This window comes from Dermacentor silvarum, chromosome 7, assembly GCF_013339745.2.
Source record: "Dermacentor silvarum isolate Dsil-2018 chromosome 7, BIME_Dsil_1.4, whole genome shotgun sequence".
NCBI lineage: Eukaryota > Metazoa > Arthropoda > Arachnida > Ixodida > Ixodidae > Dermacentor > Dermacentor silvarum.
The window spans coordinates 69,335,299-69,353,964 of record NC_051160.1 but is presented as its reverse complement, the minus strand read 5'-3'; the positions used below and the strand labels follow the sequence as shown (position 1 = coordinate 69,353,964).

The 18,666-nt window shown below is 47.2% G+C and overlaps 1 protein-coding gene across 1 annotated transcript; it reads left to right on the top strand.

The window, feature by feature from the left end:
* The first annotated feature begins 11,602 nt into the window (after positions 1-11,602).
* On the top strand, positions 11,603-17,899 carry LOC119458174 (sulfotransferase 1B1). Its single transcript, XM_037720002.2, has 2 exons — positions 11,603-12,073; positions 17,414-17,899. Exons 1-2 carry the CDS (start codon positions 11,618-11,620, stop codon positions 17,897-17,899), a joined length of 942 nt encoding a protein of 313 aa, XP_037575930.2. The 5' UTR covers positions 11,603-11,617.
* Positions 17,900-18,666: the final 767 nt, after the last annotated feature.

Sequence of the window (18,666 nt, the reverse complement as noted above, 5' to 3'; positions counted from 1 at the left end):
TTTGTCTGTCATCGTCTTGGTGCTCGCTCTTCAAAATAGGCTCAACCAACACGCCCAGTCCTACATTCTTGCTTTTTAAGAGAAACGGAACGCGCAGAACTTGGAAACCGCTTAGAAGAAAAAGGTGTGTAAAGTAAGAGCCATAGGGTAGTTTTCCTGCTTAGAGTGGATTTACAAGACAGCTCATTGAGCGATATTATTGCACATAAACCGGCATATCTTGAGCACCTTTAAGGGAAACATATCATGTCGTTCTGGGTGCGCTAGTACTGAAGGTTACAGCAAGGACGAGATTCAATTCACCTATTTTTACTCCCGCTAGGAAAAGCGCTACATTCGAAATAAATATGATAAACACACGTAACTGTGTTGCAATTATTTATCGTTACTAGAAGTTACAAGGCTACTGTGGAGTGGTACGGTGGCTTATCGGAGCGTTCATACAGTATGGGGGCGGCATTTCCACGAAGTCAGTGTGTTTATTTGTTCATACCAAATAGCTACATCACTGCCGTTAACTGAAGTACAGAAACAGTTTTTCTTAAGTTGAACAGCATTGAAATAGGAGCGGTGACCACGTAACGACAGACGATCACACAGGCAGCAGTATGTGAACTACGTGCTCTGTTTGTTTGTGTTTTCAAGTTTCATAGGAGAGGTGACACTGTAGTTGGATGTTTTTCCGATACAGCCTCGAAACGCGATGAACCCAATAGACTATGAGCTCAATTGCCCACGCACTCTCTCAAGTGCTCGCCAACTTTATTGCTTGCTTTCTTCTTACAAGCAAAGGCTGTACTAGATCATCTCTCACTTTTAGGTGAGTAAGAGCTGGAGCTCTGTGTCGAAAATTGAATTGAGACAATTGCAGCAAATATAAGACTCACGTACCTTCTCACTCACATTCTTACAACACATGCATAGGTACCGTGTTATATTAGTTTTTGAGAATTGTATCAATTCGCAACTAGCTCGAATATGCGTGTGTGTGAGGGTGTGTGAGTGTGTGTGTACAAATTAACGAAGAATTCAATCAATCTAAATAACATTCCTCAAAATCTACATGCAACTTGGAACAACATTTAGTATGTGACTACAAGCTTATTATCTTATTTCTGTGGAATAGGGCGCAAAGATAGGTTAAAGAGCAGTTAATTATGCGTAATAAAGTGTAGCATTTCATTTACCGATCATATGTCTGTCCGACAGATGAAAGAAATGTCCTTAGTACGCACAACAACAACAACAACAAAAGATTCAATAGAAGAAGTGATTTGCGAAATTGTTGTAACCATCCATTTTTTTCTTCTACATTTAGGAGGATATCACCTAGAAGTAAACAATATGCATGCAAGGCGCGTACCGAAATTAAAGGAGAATCCGCTTCCATTGCTCTAAATAGTTACAGTTTGGTGCAGTTTCTCTGGTTGGGCGATGGCTTACGTGAATTACGGGAATTAAGACTCTGGACTACGTTTAGCATTCATCAAACAAAATGCCCTTTGTTCACACAGCGTGCCATATTGCGACTGCATCAGTGGAGTAGGCACTCTAAAGGCTTCCCCAAGAGCATCGCTCAAAAAAAAAAAAAAAAACAGCCGTGATTTGTCTGCCGCCAGTATTTCAGATAGCAGTAGCATTATTCTTAGCTCAGTACATATATTGTCTACCTTCGTGAAAAGGAGCTCCAGCAATTCATATCAGAAGGCACTTTGACGCAGAGGTAGGTGGATGTACCCACTATTGTTATGTTCTACTTGGCACTGTTTTTCAACAGCAAGAGCGTTCCATGATCAGGGTCTATATTACCAACAATGTACTTACGCCAAAACTGTACTTCAGAAAGCAGACTCCAGAAAACCGATGTGTTGTGAATATTAGCAAAGACCGCCGGTTAATAGCAAACAGCACTTGCGAAAAAAAATCTATAATTCAAATTTGATCTTCATAAGCGGTACTCGCCATTGGCTCGTTGCATTCTGAAATAAGACCAATGTCAGGATTACCAGAACTTTTCTGTTAAATACAATTCTACTTGAAGAGCTCTATCTAAATAATGGTCTAGGGGCTTTACGCCTCGTATTACCAATTTCGAAAGGAGGAATGAGAAATCCGACTTCAGAATTCATTTAAGTGCAGCAGGTTTAGTTGCTAGAAACCAACCCACTCTATACTTATTCTACAAATAATGTGGAACTGTCGGGAATGCATTTTCGATAATCCCATGCCGCAGCTATGCTCAGCTCTTGAAAGACAAGCATAAAAAATAGGCTACATACAAAAGATACTGCAAGTTATGTCAGTGTCACACTTTAACTCTCGATCGCAATTAGGCGTGATCTGGATTGAGCTAGATCCGGTTGAAGTTCTGCTAGATGGGCACGTCACTTTCGACCGTGATGTTGCTCGATCTGGCTTTATACAATGGCGATCAGTGCATCGCGATGGCGCTGTGATGTTATTGGGTGCAGGATCACTCCAGAAAGAGATAGAAGCAGCACGCCGAAGCACAAACACACATCAGACTTGTATTGGACACGTAATACAATGAACGGCACACACGTAACAGTTCCCTAAACTACGCTCTAGAAGACATGCAGATATATATAGGCTAGTTAAATGCAGTCTGCCTACAGTTCATGTAGAAACAGGTGTCGCCATGTCGGAGACGTCGAGAAACCGGTGTCGGACAACAGGGTTGGATCGCCTCGTGAAGCTCAGGTGGCCCTGCGCCACAGTCGATATACCGGAGCCTCCGCGTGCCCGGTTACCCGATGGCGGGGTTTGTGTTCCGGAGAACACTGCGGCAGCCCACCAAGTCACGTCCACAGCTGGCGAGGTAGCCCCGTGGCCGCTCACCCGAACGCTCGATCAGCCAGGCTCAGGACCGACAGCCCTCCTGGACCAGTTGCCCAGCGGAAGAACTGGACGAGGTAACCCTGTGGCCGCTCACCCGAACGCTCGAACAGCCAGGCTCAGGACCGCCAGCCCTCCTGGACCAGTTGCCCAGCGGAAGACCTTGACGAGGTGGCCTCTCAGCTGGTGCTAGCTTTGATTGGGGTGCAGACGTAGGGACGCGGGCGGCGATAGCTCCTATGGGCCGGACGCCCAGCGAGGAAGCCCCTGTGCCGTCGAACGCCGAACCTCGCGCACCGCTCACGCCACGGGCCACGCTCCCTCGAGCCACGCTTTTTTGAGGCGCCACTGTCGACGTTCACCAATCGGTGTCGATGATGATGATGACGACCTTAAAGTACATACCCACTCATGGGTATTGGCCAAGAGTCGTCGTCCTCTTCGCCACCGCACGGCACACTGTCTTCCTATGTTTGTGTTTGCCACTCCCGCGGGCAATATATTATGACAGGCGCCTAGTGGTCGCAATCATAGGCTGACGACCATGTAGTTCGGAGAGTGGCATACGATCAGCAGATAGTAAGAGCTCTACCTACAAAGACAAAGCAATGTTTTTAAAAAGAAAATAATTTCATATTATATTTTTACAACATATTAGACACGTTTGATAACTGTTTCGGATCGACGCACGACAACTAGTGCGATTGAGCTCACCCAAACTCCACCTGGATCGTTGAACCAAGTAGCAGGGTTCATTGTCAATCGCGGTCAAAGGATACGGTACGAGTAAGACCCGATCGCGATCAGAAATGACCGTGCGATACCGGTAATTATCCTAACATAATAATAACTTCACTTAGGTAAATATATAGGATTCGTGTGCGAGAGCGCCTGAATTTTTAACCACAGGCTAGTTACGTATCCATGCAGTTATATAAAAAGAAACGATTCAGTGGCAACATTTCGCGTATATTGGCATTCACATAACGGGTCACAGAAATCCTGCGGTGAAATTTTTCGCCAAGTAGCGTGGCAAATTGTCCCTTTAGTAAAGAAAGCACCTTTTCTGGCCAGTCACTCGCTGCTAGATTTTTCAACTCCATGGCTAGGGTGGAGAAGACGTTTGCACAATCAGCGGGCGTGTCCGAAGCAGGAAGATTCAGTACCTAGACCCATGGTAACGGGCAGGTTTCGTTTGGGGATATCAACTTCGGTCGCTATGAGTCGCAATTCGTTATTCGTGTTCGGTCGAGCTACCTTTGCCAATCTCTGGATGAACGTGCCCTTAATTGTGGTTTATTGCATTTTTTTTTACTTTTCGGACATCTTCTATGTTATAAACGATGTTGGTCCTGGTAAATGATGGCGTAATTTGGAGACCTTACGTTTGGCGGTAAATGTCATCTAAGAACTTCAGGTACCAAAAAAGTTGTCGCAGTTTCACCTGAAAGGCGAAACATCAATTGCGATAGCAAATTTGTAGAGAGCTATACGGAGTAATGATAATAGCTTTATGAGCTGTATAAACTTGGACATGCAGCAGCACCGGCAGCACGCAGAACTGTTGTCGACGCCGTCGGCGTTTTGCCCGCGTTCGCACAAAATGCGTGCGGCGTTGGTGAGTGTTGCCGGAGCCTCTGATATAAATAGGCACTTGGTGCCGCAGCTAAACGTCGCCTCCCTTCCCTCCCCCTCCCCCCCCCCCCCACGGCCTTTCGTGCGTCAGAAGAAGGCGCGTTTGCTCTACATATATGGTGATTGTAAAGGAGGAAAGAGACGCCTACTTCTGCAGCCCTTAAGGGAGCACGGCACAGAACGCGCGTTTGTTCTCCGCCGTGCGTTCACTCCCCGTTAAAGCGCGCGTCCCTCGCGCCCTTTCACTCGCACATACAGCGTTCGGCATTTCTACAAGCGGGAAGGCCTCACGGCCTCCCATCCCACCCCGGGCCTGACCGGCCTGGCACAACACCCCTGCAGACTCTGCAGCACACCAAGGTCTTCCATCTCGGCCTGATACGTGCCGCCTATGCCTGCCGGTTTTGCTTCGCCCAGCCATGGCGACTCCACTCTATCCCTTCTTTCGCTCCCACTTACCCCTCCCCGTTGGCGCTGAGCCGTGCTCCCTCAAGGGCTGCAGAAGATAGCGTCAACCTTTCCCTTTCCCTCAAGAACCACTTATCATCATCATCATCATGGAGCTGCCCGGGATTTCGAAGAGGCGCTCGCCCGCTTGCGCCCTGCAGCAGACGGCCGCCTGCCTCCTGGACGAGACCCTCGGAGACCACCTCCTGGTGTACGTCGATGGTTCGGTGGTACCGGACACCGGCTCTGCCACGGCGGCCTGCACGGCACCAGCCCTGCAGAAGAGCAGGCAGTGTCGACTGCCCAGACACGCCAGCTCGACTGCAGCGGAGGTGGCAGGCCTCCACCTGGCCGTCGACCTACTCTCCGAGGAGCTTCCTGGGGTACCAGCGGCCATCCTCTGCGACTCCAAGGCAGCCCTCCTCGGCCTGCAGAGGCCAGAAAGCGCCAGCCTTGGAGTCGCACTGCTGTCTACCCGGCTGACAGCGCTGCAGGACGCAGGCCACCTGGTGTCCCTGCACTGGATCCCCGCCCACGTAGGGATCCCGGGCAACGAGGCAGCCGACACCCTGGCGAAGGACGCCCACCACACCACTGTGCCCCTCAGTCGGGCCGTGACGGAGGGCGACTTCACAGGACTGAGGCTGCGGCGACACCTGGCGACCCACCACCCAGACAAACGGGTGGCACTGGGATGCCCCCCACGACCACTCCCCCAGCGAGGCCTGGCTCGCAGGGAGACCTCGCTCCTTCTCCGGCTCCGCATCGGCTGCAGCTGGACGGCAGCACGCAGCTACCGACTGGGACGAGCGACGTCCCCGGCCTGCAGCTCCTGCGGGGAGCCGGAGACGATCGAACATCTCCTGCTGGCCTGCCCGGCGTACCTATAGCAGCGGGGCCCACTCCTGCAGGAGTTCCGCCGCCTGGGCCTCCCCTCTGGCAAGGAGGAAGATCTCCTCTTCCCCGGCCGACACCACCTTTCTGCACTTCGAGGCGTCGTGGAGTTCCTTGACTCGTCAGGGCTCTCCGCACGCCTCTAAGGACATTTCTACAAGCGGGAAGGCCTCACGGCCTCCCACCCCACCCCGGGCCTGACCGGCCTGGCACAACACCCCTGCAGACTCTGCAGCACACCAAGGCCTTCCATCTCGGCCTGATACGTGCCGCCTATGCCTGCCGGTTTTGCTTCGCCCAGCCATGGCGACTCCACTCTATCCCTTCTTTCGCTCCCACTTACCCCTCCCCGTTGGCGCTGAGCCGTGCTCCCTCAAGGGCTGCAGAAGATAGCGCCAACCTTTCCCTTTCCCTCAAGAACCACTTATCGCGGCGCGCGGCGACGATTTCATGTCCATTGACGTCATACGGAACCTCACGGCCGGCGACGGCGACGCCGACGGCAGAAATCTGCTTTGGAGTGTCCATATAATTGCTATCGCAATAAAACGTAAAGTACAAGAAATTTTGGTGCGTGTGGAAACGTTTAAGTGCACGTGGAGCGTATACCTTCTACATTTTTACGAAAGGTAATAACATCAAGGAACACAGTTCACAATATGCTAATCGCGTTGGAGTTTTTCGAATGCACGTGAGCATCAGCAAATATTCTGTCATGTATGATGCGTTTTATGTCATTTGAGTTGTGAATAATATTAGGGCATTTCCTTCAACTCACCGACTTTCTTGTTCTTGTTACCATCCTTTTGGGGACGGCCCACTTGCCATTTGATATTCAGTATAGAGGGTGCCTTCTGTAAATTTGTGTCTCATGATCAGGGTCTTCTGGGAGTAATTGATCTGGATAAACGTAATCCTTTACAGATTATAGAGGGTGACTGGCGGTCCTGAATTCTTGTTTCCTTGCTAGGCTATTGAACATTATCTGTCTTTGGATATCAATCTTCAACCCCACTTCTAAACTTTCTCGGTTAAGGTCCTCAATAATTTGTTGTAATGCGTCACCATTGTCGCTGAATAGGACAATGCCACCTGCAAACCGAAGGTTTCTGATATATTCGCTGTTTATCCTCACTCTTAAGCCTAAAATTGGGTTGGAAATTGGGTTACAGTGCATACGGCATGCATTGCCAAATCCTGACTGGGACCTTACCACTGTCGTTGAAAAGAAAAGTGTACAATCACTGCATTCTACCGCTGCTAACGTTTGGGGCAGAAACTTGGAGGTTAACAAAACAGCTCGAGAACAAGTTAAGGACAGCACAAGGAGCGATGGAACGAAAAATCTTAGGCCTAACGTTAAGGGACAGGAAGAGAGCGGTGTACATCAGAGATCAAACGGGGATAGCCGATATTCTAACTCACATTGAGAGAATGAATGGAGCTGGGCAGGCAATGTAATGCGTAGGATGGATAACCGGTGGACCATTAGTGTTACAGTATGGATACGCAGAGAAGGGAAGTGCCATCGAGGACGGCAGAAAATTAGATGGGGTGATGAAGTCAGGAAATTTGCAGGCGCAAATTGGAATTAGCTAGCGCAAGACAGGGGCAATTGGAGATCGCAGGGAGAGGCCTTCGTCCTGCATGTGAACATAAGTATAGGCTGATGATGATACAAGGTGTACAAACTATCATACACCAAGATTTAAAAATATTCAAATGCAACGTAGCTGGACAGAACAGTAATCTTGTTTGCTGTTGCTTCCTCGTCATCATCATCCACTCAAAGTGCCTCAAGCGGCCAGTTGCGTGACAATTCCATCCGTTATAATTCATTCGTTAAAATTTTGGTGGAGGTGTGGGGTACAGCACACTGCGCAGCTCTTGAAAATTGTCACTTTCCTTGCCGGAATGGCCCTTATGTGGTTTGACGATAATGAGTGCGCGCTCACATCTTGGGACAGCTTCATCTAAGAGATCAAGAAATGCTTTGGTGATTCGCTTTTGAAAAACATTTGTCGCAGTTTCACCCGAAAGGCGAATCATGAATATTACGACAGCAAATTAGTAAAGGGCTATACGGAGTAAGGATAGTAGATTTATCCGCTGTATAAACTTGGACATGCAGCACCACCAGCAACGCGCAGAACTGTTGTCGACGCCGTCGCCGTTTTGCCCGCGTTCGCGCCGAACGCGCGCGGCGTTAGGGACTGTTGTCGGTGCCTCTGGTGGCGAGCGGCTCGGGGGTTTTCGACGAGATCAGAAGGGGACACTAGTCGAGCAGCGTCGAAAGTTTTTACCACCTTCTCCCCTCGCTAGGTTTTTATATAATTAGGCATTTGGTGCAGCAGCTAAACGTCGCCTTCCCTCCCTCCCTCCCGTCCCCCCGCGGCATGTCGAGCGACGGAAGAAGTCGCATTTGCTCTGTATATATGGTGATTGTGAAGGAGGAAAGAGACGCTTAATACTGCAGCCCTTCAGGGAGCACGGCGCAGAACGCGCGTTTGCTCTCCGTCGTGCGTTCGATCCCCGGGAAAGCGCACGTTCCTCGCACCCTTTCACTCGCACATACTGCATACGGCGCGCGGCGACGATTTCATCGCTGTTGTCGTCATACGGAACCTCACGGCGACGCCGACAGCAGAAATCCGTTTTGGAGTGTCCATATAATTGTTATCGCAACAAAAGAAAATGTCCGAGCAGACACTTTCACGACGAGTGCAGTTACCGGGAGAGAAGGGCACTACCCATATTGATAGAATCCTTAAGCTTTGCGGAATTGTCAACGCAAACATGTCTGACGAGGACATTTTCTTATCTATAAGAAATATATCACTACGCCGTCAGATTAAGGCGTCACTATCGTACGTTCGAGGCTCTTAAAACATGCCACATTCTTTCGAAGTTTCGTCGGCTGGACTACGTGATTACTATAAGTCAGGACGCATCTGCCTCTAACGACCTTGCTGTTTCAGTACGCAGAATTATTCAAGTGGAACACGCTAATTTTCAGGGCACAGATGCCAACCGCATGTGCGACCGATGCTCCATTGATGAGCGCTACTTGGAGACACGTGCGGCCTGGCCCCGACCTGGCAACAGCGACCGCCCCGTTTACGACAACACCCATGCCCAGAGTATCATCATCCAGGCAACATTTGCGACTTTTGAACGTCGACACGAGAGAGAGAGAGAAACACTTTATTTTCATGTTGGGTGGGGTGGTGAAAAGGCCCTCAGTGCAGAGACAGCCTTGGCGCGGGTACGATACGCCTCTGTAACCCACCTCAATACAGCTCGCAGACACCTGTGTGCTACAGCTGCGGGGCTCGGCGACACATCGCGAGGTACTGCTGCTGTGCTCTAGAACGGGCTCCGCGAGATCGTGAATATCCGCCTCGCAAGCAAGACGCTGCATCCTAGAAACCATTTGTGGCTTTTCTCAAGCCACGTCGAGAATATAGGTACATAGCAAGAAATGACTCCCCAGGGTCTGACCACAGCCTGATTCACATCGCCGCTCGCCTACGCCGCCCGTCAGGGAAACTAGCTCGTGCGACCGATAACGGTGAGGTCGCGGGGCGGTCACCTTTCTACATGCCTTCGCCTGTCATCATGTTAAAGAACAAAGCGTGTGTTTGTGTTGACGGTGTAAATACGGTGGCTTTGGCAGATACTGGCACGTCTATGTCTGTGATGTGCCTTTCTTTCACGAACCGCCTAGGACTAAAAGTGATGTCTGCTTTGGGCGGAAATACCATTCTTCGCGGAGTTTGCGGTGAACTGCTACGTCTTGTGGGAGTATGTTCTGCTGTGATAACAGTTGCTCAGCGCAGACCGAGAGGCACATACCCAATGCACCAAGTGTGCGTCAAAGAGCTTCTTCGAGCAGCGGTACCTTCGCATTCTCTCGTCTTCAGTCACCCACGTCGGCGCCAAAGAGATTGGTTGAAGAGCATCACCTATGTACACACTGCCACACACTGAGAGACCCAAGCTGCTCTGATGGTTAGCTTCGAGCCCTGTTATCCTTGCACAACGGTCCGATTTGATAGCCATTCGACCATGGACTACCAGGTGACGCCGGTCGGCGGAGAAACGGTTATAAAGTAACAATTGTTGCTTTATAACCATTTCTCCGCCGACCGGCGTCACCGGGTAGTCCATGGTCGAATACTTGCCTTTGCTTCGAGTTGTCGACAAATTCGACTTCGCCCTGCCATCTGCTAGCCGCCTGGTTAGCTCAGATGGTAGAGCGGCTGCCCCGGAAAGGAGGTGGTCCCGGGTTCGAGTCCCGGACCAGGACGAATTTTTCTTCAACTGCGAGGCTTTCTTTCGAGGAACCCGGTTGGGTTTCCATTGTAGCAAACTGCTACATTTGGGTGGATGTCTCAGTTTCCCTTTAATTACTTATCTCCACCTAGCGGATTTCCGCTGAACTATTACGTCATATACTTGCCTTTGCTTTGAGTTGTCAACAAATTCGACTTCGCCCTGCCATCTGCTAGCCGCCTAGTGAGCTCAGATGATAGAGCGGCTTTCCCGGAAAGGCGGTGGTCCCGGGTTCGAGTCCCGGACCAGGACGAATTTTTCTTCAACTGCGAGGCTTTCTTTCGAGGAACCCGGTTGGGTTTCCATTGTAGCAAATTGCTACATTTGGGTGGATGTCTCCGCTTCCCTTTAATTACTTATCTCCACCTAGCGGATTTCCGCTGAACTATTACGTCATATACTTGCCTTTGCTTCGAGTTGTCGACAAATTCGACTTCGCCCTGCCATCTGCTAGCCGCCTGGTTAGCTCAGATGGTAGAGCGGCTGCCCCGGAAAGGCGGTGGTTCCGGGTTCGAGTCCCGGACCACGACGAATTTTTCTTCAACTGCGAGGCTTTCTTTCGAGGAACCCGGTTGGGTTTCCATTGTAGCAAATTGCTACATTTGGGTGGATGTCTCAGTTTCCCTTTAACAACCATCTTTGTGCACTAAAATGACTGGCGAGCACCATGGAACTTGTCGAATGTCGTATGATATATCGTTGGAGTATTTCAGATATATCTTCTTCAATAAATTGAGGCTCGGTAAGCGACATCAGATGTTGGCACAGATGATCAATACGGTAGCCGTCATACTGCATGCGATGAGTCGTGGCGATACATTTACCGAAGACAACGTGTTAACATCGAACATGCCGCTCCTCTTGTCAAAATAGGCTAACGCATATCTGGCCGTGTCCAGGTCTGCGGTTGCAGTCGTGAAAAGCACGGAAGTGCCATTGCTAGGCTGAAAGCTTGACTCTCATGGTACAGGTAATACATAAAAACCTCGGAAGTTAGACTTGGCATTTGACTTGCAGCAATAAACAATATATGCGTACCTGACGACACCTCGAAGGATACTCCAATGGTTTCATTCGTGTTAACAATGCCTACTTTGCGAGTCGGCCTAAAAAATTGATATCTCACGTATTACATTTTTGTAAATCTACGCCATCACAATACTTTAAACAAGTGGACACCTGTATGTTTCTACTTTGTGTTTCATAGTGGTTTATTTTAATAAATACCTAATAATTGCTCCGTAGTTCATTTAGTTCTTTCGTGCTTTTCCGTTTCTCACATTTTAACTCTTATATGTTCTAACGGCTCTCAACATATACACAACGTTCCCATAAGCCCTCGGCCACTATACAGTTTTATAAAACGCCTTAGCGTTGTCAGCGCCAATTTATAAGAAAAATTTGATCTCTTTCATAAATGCAATGCGCAGGGCCTGCCAAGAGTGCCACGATGGACGAAGAGTCATACCGTTACGTCGAAGGCATGTGGATGCACAAGCTCTTCAAGGATGAAGCTGTCCTCTCCGCAGTCAACTACAAACCGCGACAGGGAGACATCTTTGTCGCTACGTACCCTAAATGCGGTACAAATTGGACGCAGTTTATTGTTTACAATATTTTGACTCGTGCGGCACCGGTCACCAACATGGGCGAATTCAGACTGATGAGCCCGTTCATCGATATGACTGGAGCCGGTTCTGCGGAGAACCCGTTGAGAAATGGTCCCATTATAACACACTTTCCGTTAAGCGTTTTACGTCCAGCAAACTGTGCCAAGTACATCTACGTGGCAAGGAACCCATATGACTGTGCCGTGTCCTTCTACCACTTCTTGAAGGGACTGACTCCGAAAAGTGTCACCGATGTTTCCTTTGAGAAGTTCCTCAACCTCTACTTGGGAGGAAAGGTAAGTTTTCTTCCTCTTTATCATATATGCATAGGGAATCCGGATGCATATTGACTTGTTTACCGTAGGTAATTTTATTCAAACCACTGATACAGACGTCAAGCATCTGCACTCTTCGAAGTGGCTGGTCTCGCAGACACAGATGCATTATAACTTTCTTGACGCCGACTGTGTGGAAAACAAATCCTGCCTTTATCTTGTTCGTGTATCTTGAGCTAGCCTAAACGTTCTCGCTTCCCGTATGTACTTAGTGGAGAGCACGCACGGCCAGCTAGTGCTCAGGAAATCATCTCCCCCACGCAGGTATGGTTGGGCAGAATTGGCCATATTTCCGCGCAATGTCATGTGAAGAACAGCGCCATTGCTCGGGCATAATCAAGCAGGTCAGGAGTCCGCTTGCTACAATGAGATTACAATTTTGCTTTCTCATCAAAACTGCTGTACATATATACTGGGGATTTTTGAACGAGGGTTGCACCTGTTTCACATTCCATGCTCGTTTCTTGGAAAACACAACATCCTCAAAACGGGCTGCACTGCGCAGTGCCAGATACACAGCGATACCTCCTTTCTATAATACACGTTGCCACTGCCATGTTAATGACTAGAAATACAGCTATTTGTTCATACGGCCCCGCTGTCAGTATTTCACGGCGCATGTCATTCCTTTTTGCATCAGTGACACTGGCATTTCGGCTGATAAATATGTTTTCAAGTTAATCTACCTTTACGTTTTTTGACAAGCTGAATCACATAGAGAAATAATTGCCAACGCGTTGCCACTTTAAATAAAACACAAACATATAGAAACACGAACGTGTTCCTGAATGTTTCCTTGGTGAAAATGGCCACAAATGCCGGTATTAGCATGGGACAACTGTTAAGTTTCAGGCATTGTGTGACAGATCAGTAACAGTAACATGGATGGTTCTCCACTGCTGCAATATCACTCGCTAAGAAATTGCAAAAGGTGGTGTTCCACGACTGTCGAACGAATGTATCGAAACAATGTACGCCTTTCGAAAATATCATAGTTTATTGTGTGTTTATGTTCCATGTAACTTGAAGCAAGCGTTTTAAGATTACCGTTTTTGTAGCATATTTCCGCGTAAACTGTTATGGGCTCATTCCAATAGCCGTTTCAGTTCGCGTTGTTGTCCGCCGTGGCCGCCGCCGCCGCGTAACCGCTATTTCCCGAAATGCGAAAAAAAGGACCCGGTCCCTGCCGGGATCGAACCCAGGCCCACTGCGTGGGAGGCGGATACTCTACTACTGAGTCACGCAAGCGCTTGCTATCGGGTAGCGAACATGCCCTAAAACGCTTCCAAGCGTGCAGGGGCTGACGACCCGAGCCTCCGCCAGTATTGTGGTGCCATCTAGTTAATATGCCTGCAAACGCAGCGCTCCTGACATGTAAGTTGCACTTGTAAGGCTTGGTCAGGCTCAGCAGACTGCTGTGCAGAGAGCATTACAAGCCGCAGGTCGCCGTCGACGCTGGCTGGGCAGGTAATATGGTTCTTGTCAAAGGAAGGCGAACAGACTGCCGCGAAGATCCTGTTGTGCATGTTGCCCAAATTGGAGCTACTCTTGAGCCGCTTCGTCCAGCTTACGCTGTGAATGTGCTGCGTTTGCCGCGCAGGCCTGTGACATTTTGTTTTGTTATTAGCTGCCCAAGTTTCTCCCAAGTTTCTCGGATGAGTTTCTGAAATGCACAAATCTAATTAGCTAATTCAGTAATTCATTATAATAAATATTTGTCTTAGAGCATGTCTTTCAATTCAAGAGCTGCAGACCATGCTCATAAGCATCCACTAATGTTGTTTTCATGATGCTATTCTTAACGTGGTTCATTTTCCCGTGCTCTGAGGAAAGCCCCCAAAATATAAAAAAAAGAAGAAAGAACGTCACTGCGCTCTTGCCGACTCGTTTACAGCGCTATTAACCATGTATACAAATAACAAAGCCTGCATGCCCGTCGTAAAATAAGGGAAAGAGCATGTTTCCACCCGTTTTCAACGCCAGCGCATTGATAATAATTTTAAACCGTAGCCTTCTGCAATATTTAACACGATAATGCTGACGTGGTGGCCTGCAGGTCGTGGCCGACTACTTCTTTTCAAAGCGGACTTAGTGAATTTGATCTTTGGAAGCATGGTTGAAAGGGCTGCAAACCTCGTGTGCATACGCCCAGTGAGATTTTTTTTTTGCCGGCTATCTTGAGATCGCAGGAAAGAGGCACACGTAAAACGTATAATATTGAAAAAAACTTCATTGCGTGCTACTGAGCACGTTCTTGATTTCTTGAAGTCAACAGTTGTCTCCTGAACGTATATTTAGCTTTGATGTGAAACGCCCTTTTTTATTATATGGTATTTAGGAGATGTTGTCGCCTTTAATTGGCGCCGGCTACGGCTTTTCACATAGGAATATGAAAAAAAATTTACCTACACGCAATAAAACTAAAAGTCGACTCCAATCACAATAACACAAAGTCCAGTGACATAAGTACACTAATACGACACTAAAACTGAAAGTCAACTAAGAAACACAGAAACACAAAATTCAGTCACATAGGTGCACTAAAGTAAACACAACGTCTGGTCACGAAACTGTACTAAAATCAGGACACATAAGAAAGCACGGTTTAGATTCAAATGAAGTTACATGAACCCAGTGTTCAATTGATCATAATCAGGTTAAATAAAAAATCACATAGAGTGAGCTTATCACAGATAAACACTCATTTCAATGGTTTCTGAAAATACTGCTCGCTTCTACAAATTTTTGGAGGGCCAATAATGCACGTATTTGCAATGAATATGTTAAAATTTATAAGAAGGGGCCGCTGGCTACAACCGCATGTGACTAAAACTTGTTATATCATTATCCCTTAGATCTCTGCAACCGTACTAGCCACGCACCTTGATTTAGTGTCGTTGTTTATAACAAAAGAAATGATTGCTTAGTCATGCCTGTGTCGCGTCCACAGATGACGCCATTCTTGCGCCACGCATGACGCAACTAGACCTAAATTTAGCCTCGCGCCTTGTGTTCAGAAAGGCATGGCTCGACAGTACGTTCGGCGATCCGAGCGGGAACGATCGCGTTTGAGAGAAATAACTTAGCCATGGAAGATATTAATTTCATAAATTCGAATGAACACTCATCAGGCGTATTATTGGCTACAAATGCGAAATGTTTTGCACACTTTTCACGCGTGCTCGGTTGTGGCGCCCCCGCGTTCAACAGGCAGGATCCAGAAATGGCGTGAAATGATTCCGGCCGCAAGATAAATGGCTATTCCCCCGGTTTGACCACAGCGCTACTTGTGCGTCTGCATAAGAAGCCCAAGCGCAGGAGATTGAGACAAGCGCAAGAGTCCCTACCACCTACTAGTGCGGTGGGGACCTAGAGCGAGTCAGGGGATTCTCATGCACCCCCAGCAGGGGGGGGGGGGGGGGTATTTTTTTAACCTAGTGCCCAAACATCCTATGCAAAACAAACGGGGGCACAACGAACAGGCAGCGAGCGCAATAGCAAAATTAAGCCGCAAGACGACCTCTAGCGGTAACATTTTAATCCATTTAATTAGTGAATAAATCTTACGTGAGCATTTGGTTACAACCATCTCTGTACCCTCGTTGCCCTACACCGTCTGCAGCACGTACGAGGCGCTTAACGCACCCCACTGCCCGACTGCATCCCTGATACACCCTATCCAATATTTCATATTTCAAATACGAGAATTGGGCTAATGCAATTCTTAACACATCCTGAGTAAGTCAGTACAACTACCAACAAACTGCTGATGATATATGGTGCTCAGTGGCGCAAGGGCCAATCATGGCCAAAGAGCACCAAAAAATGATGTAGTTTAGTCGGTGATGTAGTCAGTAACAAAAGGTAGATGTAACATGGTTATACAATGGCTTAAAATATTCAATGTAATGTACGTAAACTATAGTGCGTATGTATCAAAATACGATAATGACATGTGAGGCGTCGTGAATGTAAAGGGTGCCGCCACTATTATGCCCAAAGATTAAGAAAAATTCAAATGCCACGGAGCTGGACAGAACCAAGGTAATGCTGTTTGCCTCCGCTTGTAGATACTCAGATATTTTTGCATTCCGCCATTTACATATTTAGTCCTAAATAATTAGTGAACTTCTCAAATAATACAATTAGATTACACGTGCCAATGAGAAAATTGTAGAGCAACATGAAAAGCTCCCGATACAGCTTTATGTTGCTGAATTCGTGTTACATAAGAGTATTTTTCCTAGCGTGGTAGAAGACAGCGAATACACGCAACATTACCGAGCGACTGGCCGCTTATATTTATAATTTATAACGAGGCACTTTATAAGCATATAATGCCCTGGACGTCGGTCATCTCGTGTTATTTTTGTGGTATATTTGTGCACACAGTAATAGTTCTGACGTTTCTTTTTGCTTGCTTTATGGTACTCGAAAAAATAATTCAACAAGGTGGAAATATTACCAATAAGTTGCAAACTTAAGGCACATAAAAGCTGTGTCTTTTTCACGAAACTTATCCAAGAGCAAATGTCCCAGTCCTTGGGTTCAACTATTATTTGACGCGTTCCAGCGACGGTGGTACGCTCCTCTAAAAGGTGTATTTTGCCAAACGAATGTGCGGGTGTTAGTGAGGCTACTAGAAATAATTTCTGCCGAGTTATGACTTATCTTAGAACGTATGACCTAATGTTTAGCCAACGGCAAAGCCATCTTGATGAGAGACGCTATCACTTTTGGAAATTGCCATGTTTCAATCCCAGCAATTTTGCTAGGTTTGAGACTTACGATTGACTAATAACTGCCAAACTATCCCCGTATGGGCGCCTACTGTTCGTGTTCACCTTCTCAATTTGGTGAACCATATGGTTAGTATAAGAGAATCTCTAAAACTGCGTAATATGTAAGTCGAAAAAGCTTAGGTCTGTTCCAGCAACCGTTGGTACTGAGGGAAATTCTTGTTATTTCATAAAAGTTCTCTAAACAGATATCAGCTAAAAAGTGTCTAAAATCAGAGTACTTTTTTCTAAATTACCGCTTGGAACTTCAAGAATACTGTTTAGCACAGGGTTTCATTTAACAATTACACTCCATCGTGCACAATGTCATTTTAGCTATGCGTAAGAAGTAAGCAATAATGCAGTAAACGTTGAACGAACAGGAGAAAGTACAGTGCATGCAGATTACGCTGGAAAAGATGAGAAAACAAACATCCACCTAATAAACAAGCTTGCTTGTTTACATAAAATAAATCGTGTCTATTCTTCTTTCTTAAACAAAGATCACTTCTCAAATGCCCAGGTCCTCTACGGCGACTACTTCGATCACCTTCTACCATGGTATGAGCATCGAGGAGCCCAAAATATCCTTTTCATCACATATGAACAACTGAAGGCGGACACAAGGTCGCAAGTGCTGAAGATCGCTGACTTTCTTGGCAATGAACACGGAAAAGCGTTGCGTGAAGACGAGGACCTTCTTCAGAGCGTCCTCCATGCTTGCAGTATGGAAAGCATGAAGCCCATCTTCGATTTAAAGGCAATGGATATGGCAAAGTTGATGCTTAAAGCTACACCGGCGAAGTCCGAGATGTTTGCAGTGGTAAAGGACTTGGCGGAGCTAAAGGTCGAAATGCATCAAGGCTCCAGCTTTGTTCGGAAGGGAATCGTCGGCGACTGGCGAAATTATTTTACTGCCGAGCAGGTACAGCGAACGAAAGAATGGATTGCAAAAAAGGCCCAGGGTAGCGGAGTCATGGCACTCTGGAACGACTGTGAACTTCCGTAGGAAATATGATGTATTTGCATGATATACAAAATCTACTGCTCGTGGATGGTGAACTCAGGGTAAAATACGCACTTTTACCTCCCGATTGGTCCAATAAAAGCCAGATACTGCATTGATAGTAATTGTATTTGAACTCTTACATAAAACTGACATTAGCAGGCTACATCAACGTTTGCAAGTTGTCCGCTATAAAAAAGCTCTTTAGCAAAACCATTCTGGCTCTTCTGACTTACATCTTTTGTGTATAATATTTCATTTTCCTGTATAAGCAACTTCGTCAGGTCATGGAAGTACTTATTTCTATTGCTTAGCCTCAACTCAACAATTATTTACAGAAAAGGTTGCGTACGCATATAAATACTTCGGTTGTATACTGGAGTGTTCCGCGTAACCTGCGCCACGATTTCAAATCATGCGATTACCACGTAGCTGGACAGAACTGCAGTAATTTTGTTTGCCGTCGCTTTAAGCAAGTCCAACTTTTTTGTATTTTGCCTAATTACCGAATTAGTTATCATTGGGTCTTGGACATATCAGCGGTTCGTAACAAGTTTCTCAATGCTTCCCAGCATTCACACACATACTGATGAGAAAGAATGTCAATACCGCCACGTTTGATGGCGCCAGAACGCCACTTTTCACGACGGCGTTTTCTGCTGCGAACTTTAAACACGGCGTTAGTATACTTGAGCACGCAAGCTACTCATGTGCTTTGTTCAGCAACAACTCTTTCCTGCTCTTGTTTATAGGGTGGCAATGTGAGCACG

Coding starts and splice junctions, on each gene's coding strand:
- LOC119458174 (XM_037720002.2), top strand. CDS start 11,618: ATGGACGAAGAGTCATACCGTTACGTCGAAGGCATGTGGATGCACAAG. Junction 12,074..17,413: donor ACCTCTACTTGGGAGGAAAG/GTAAGTTTTCTT, acceptor TCAAATGCCCAG/GTCCTCTACGGCGACTACTT.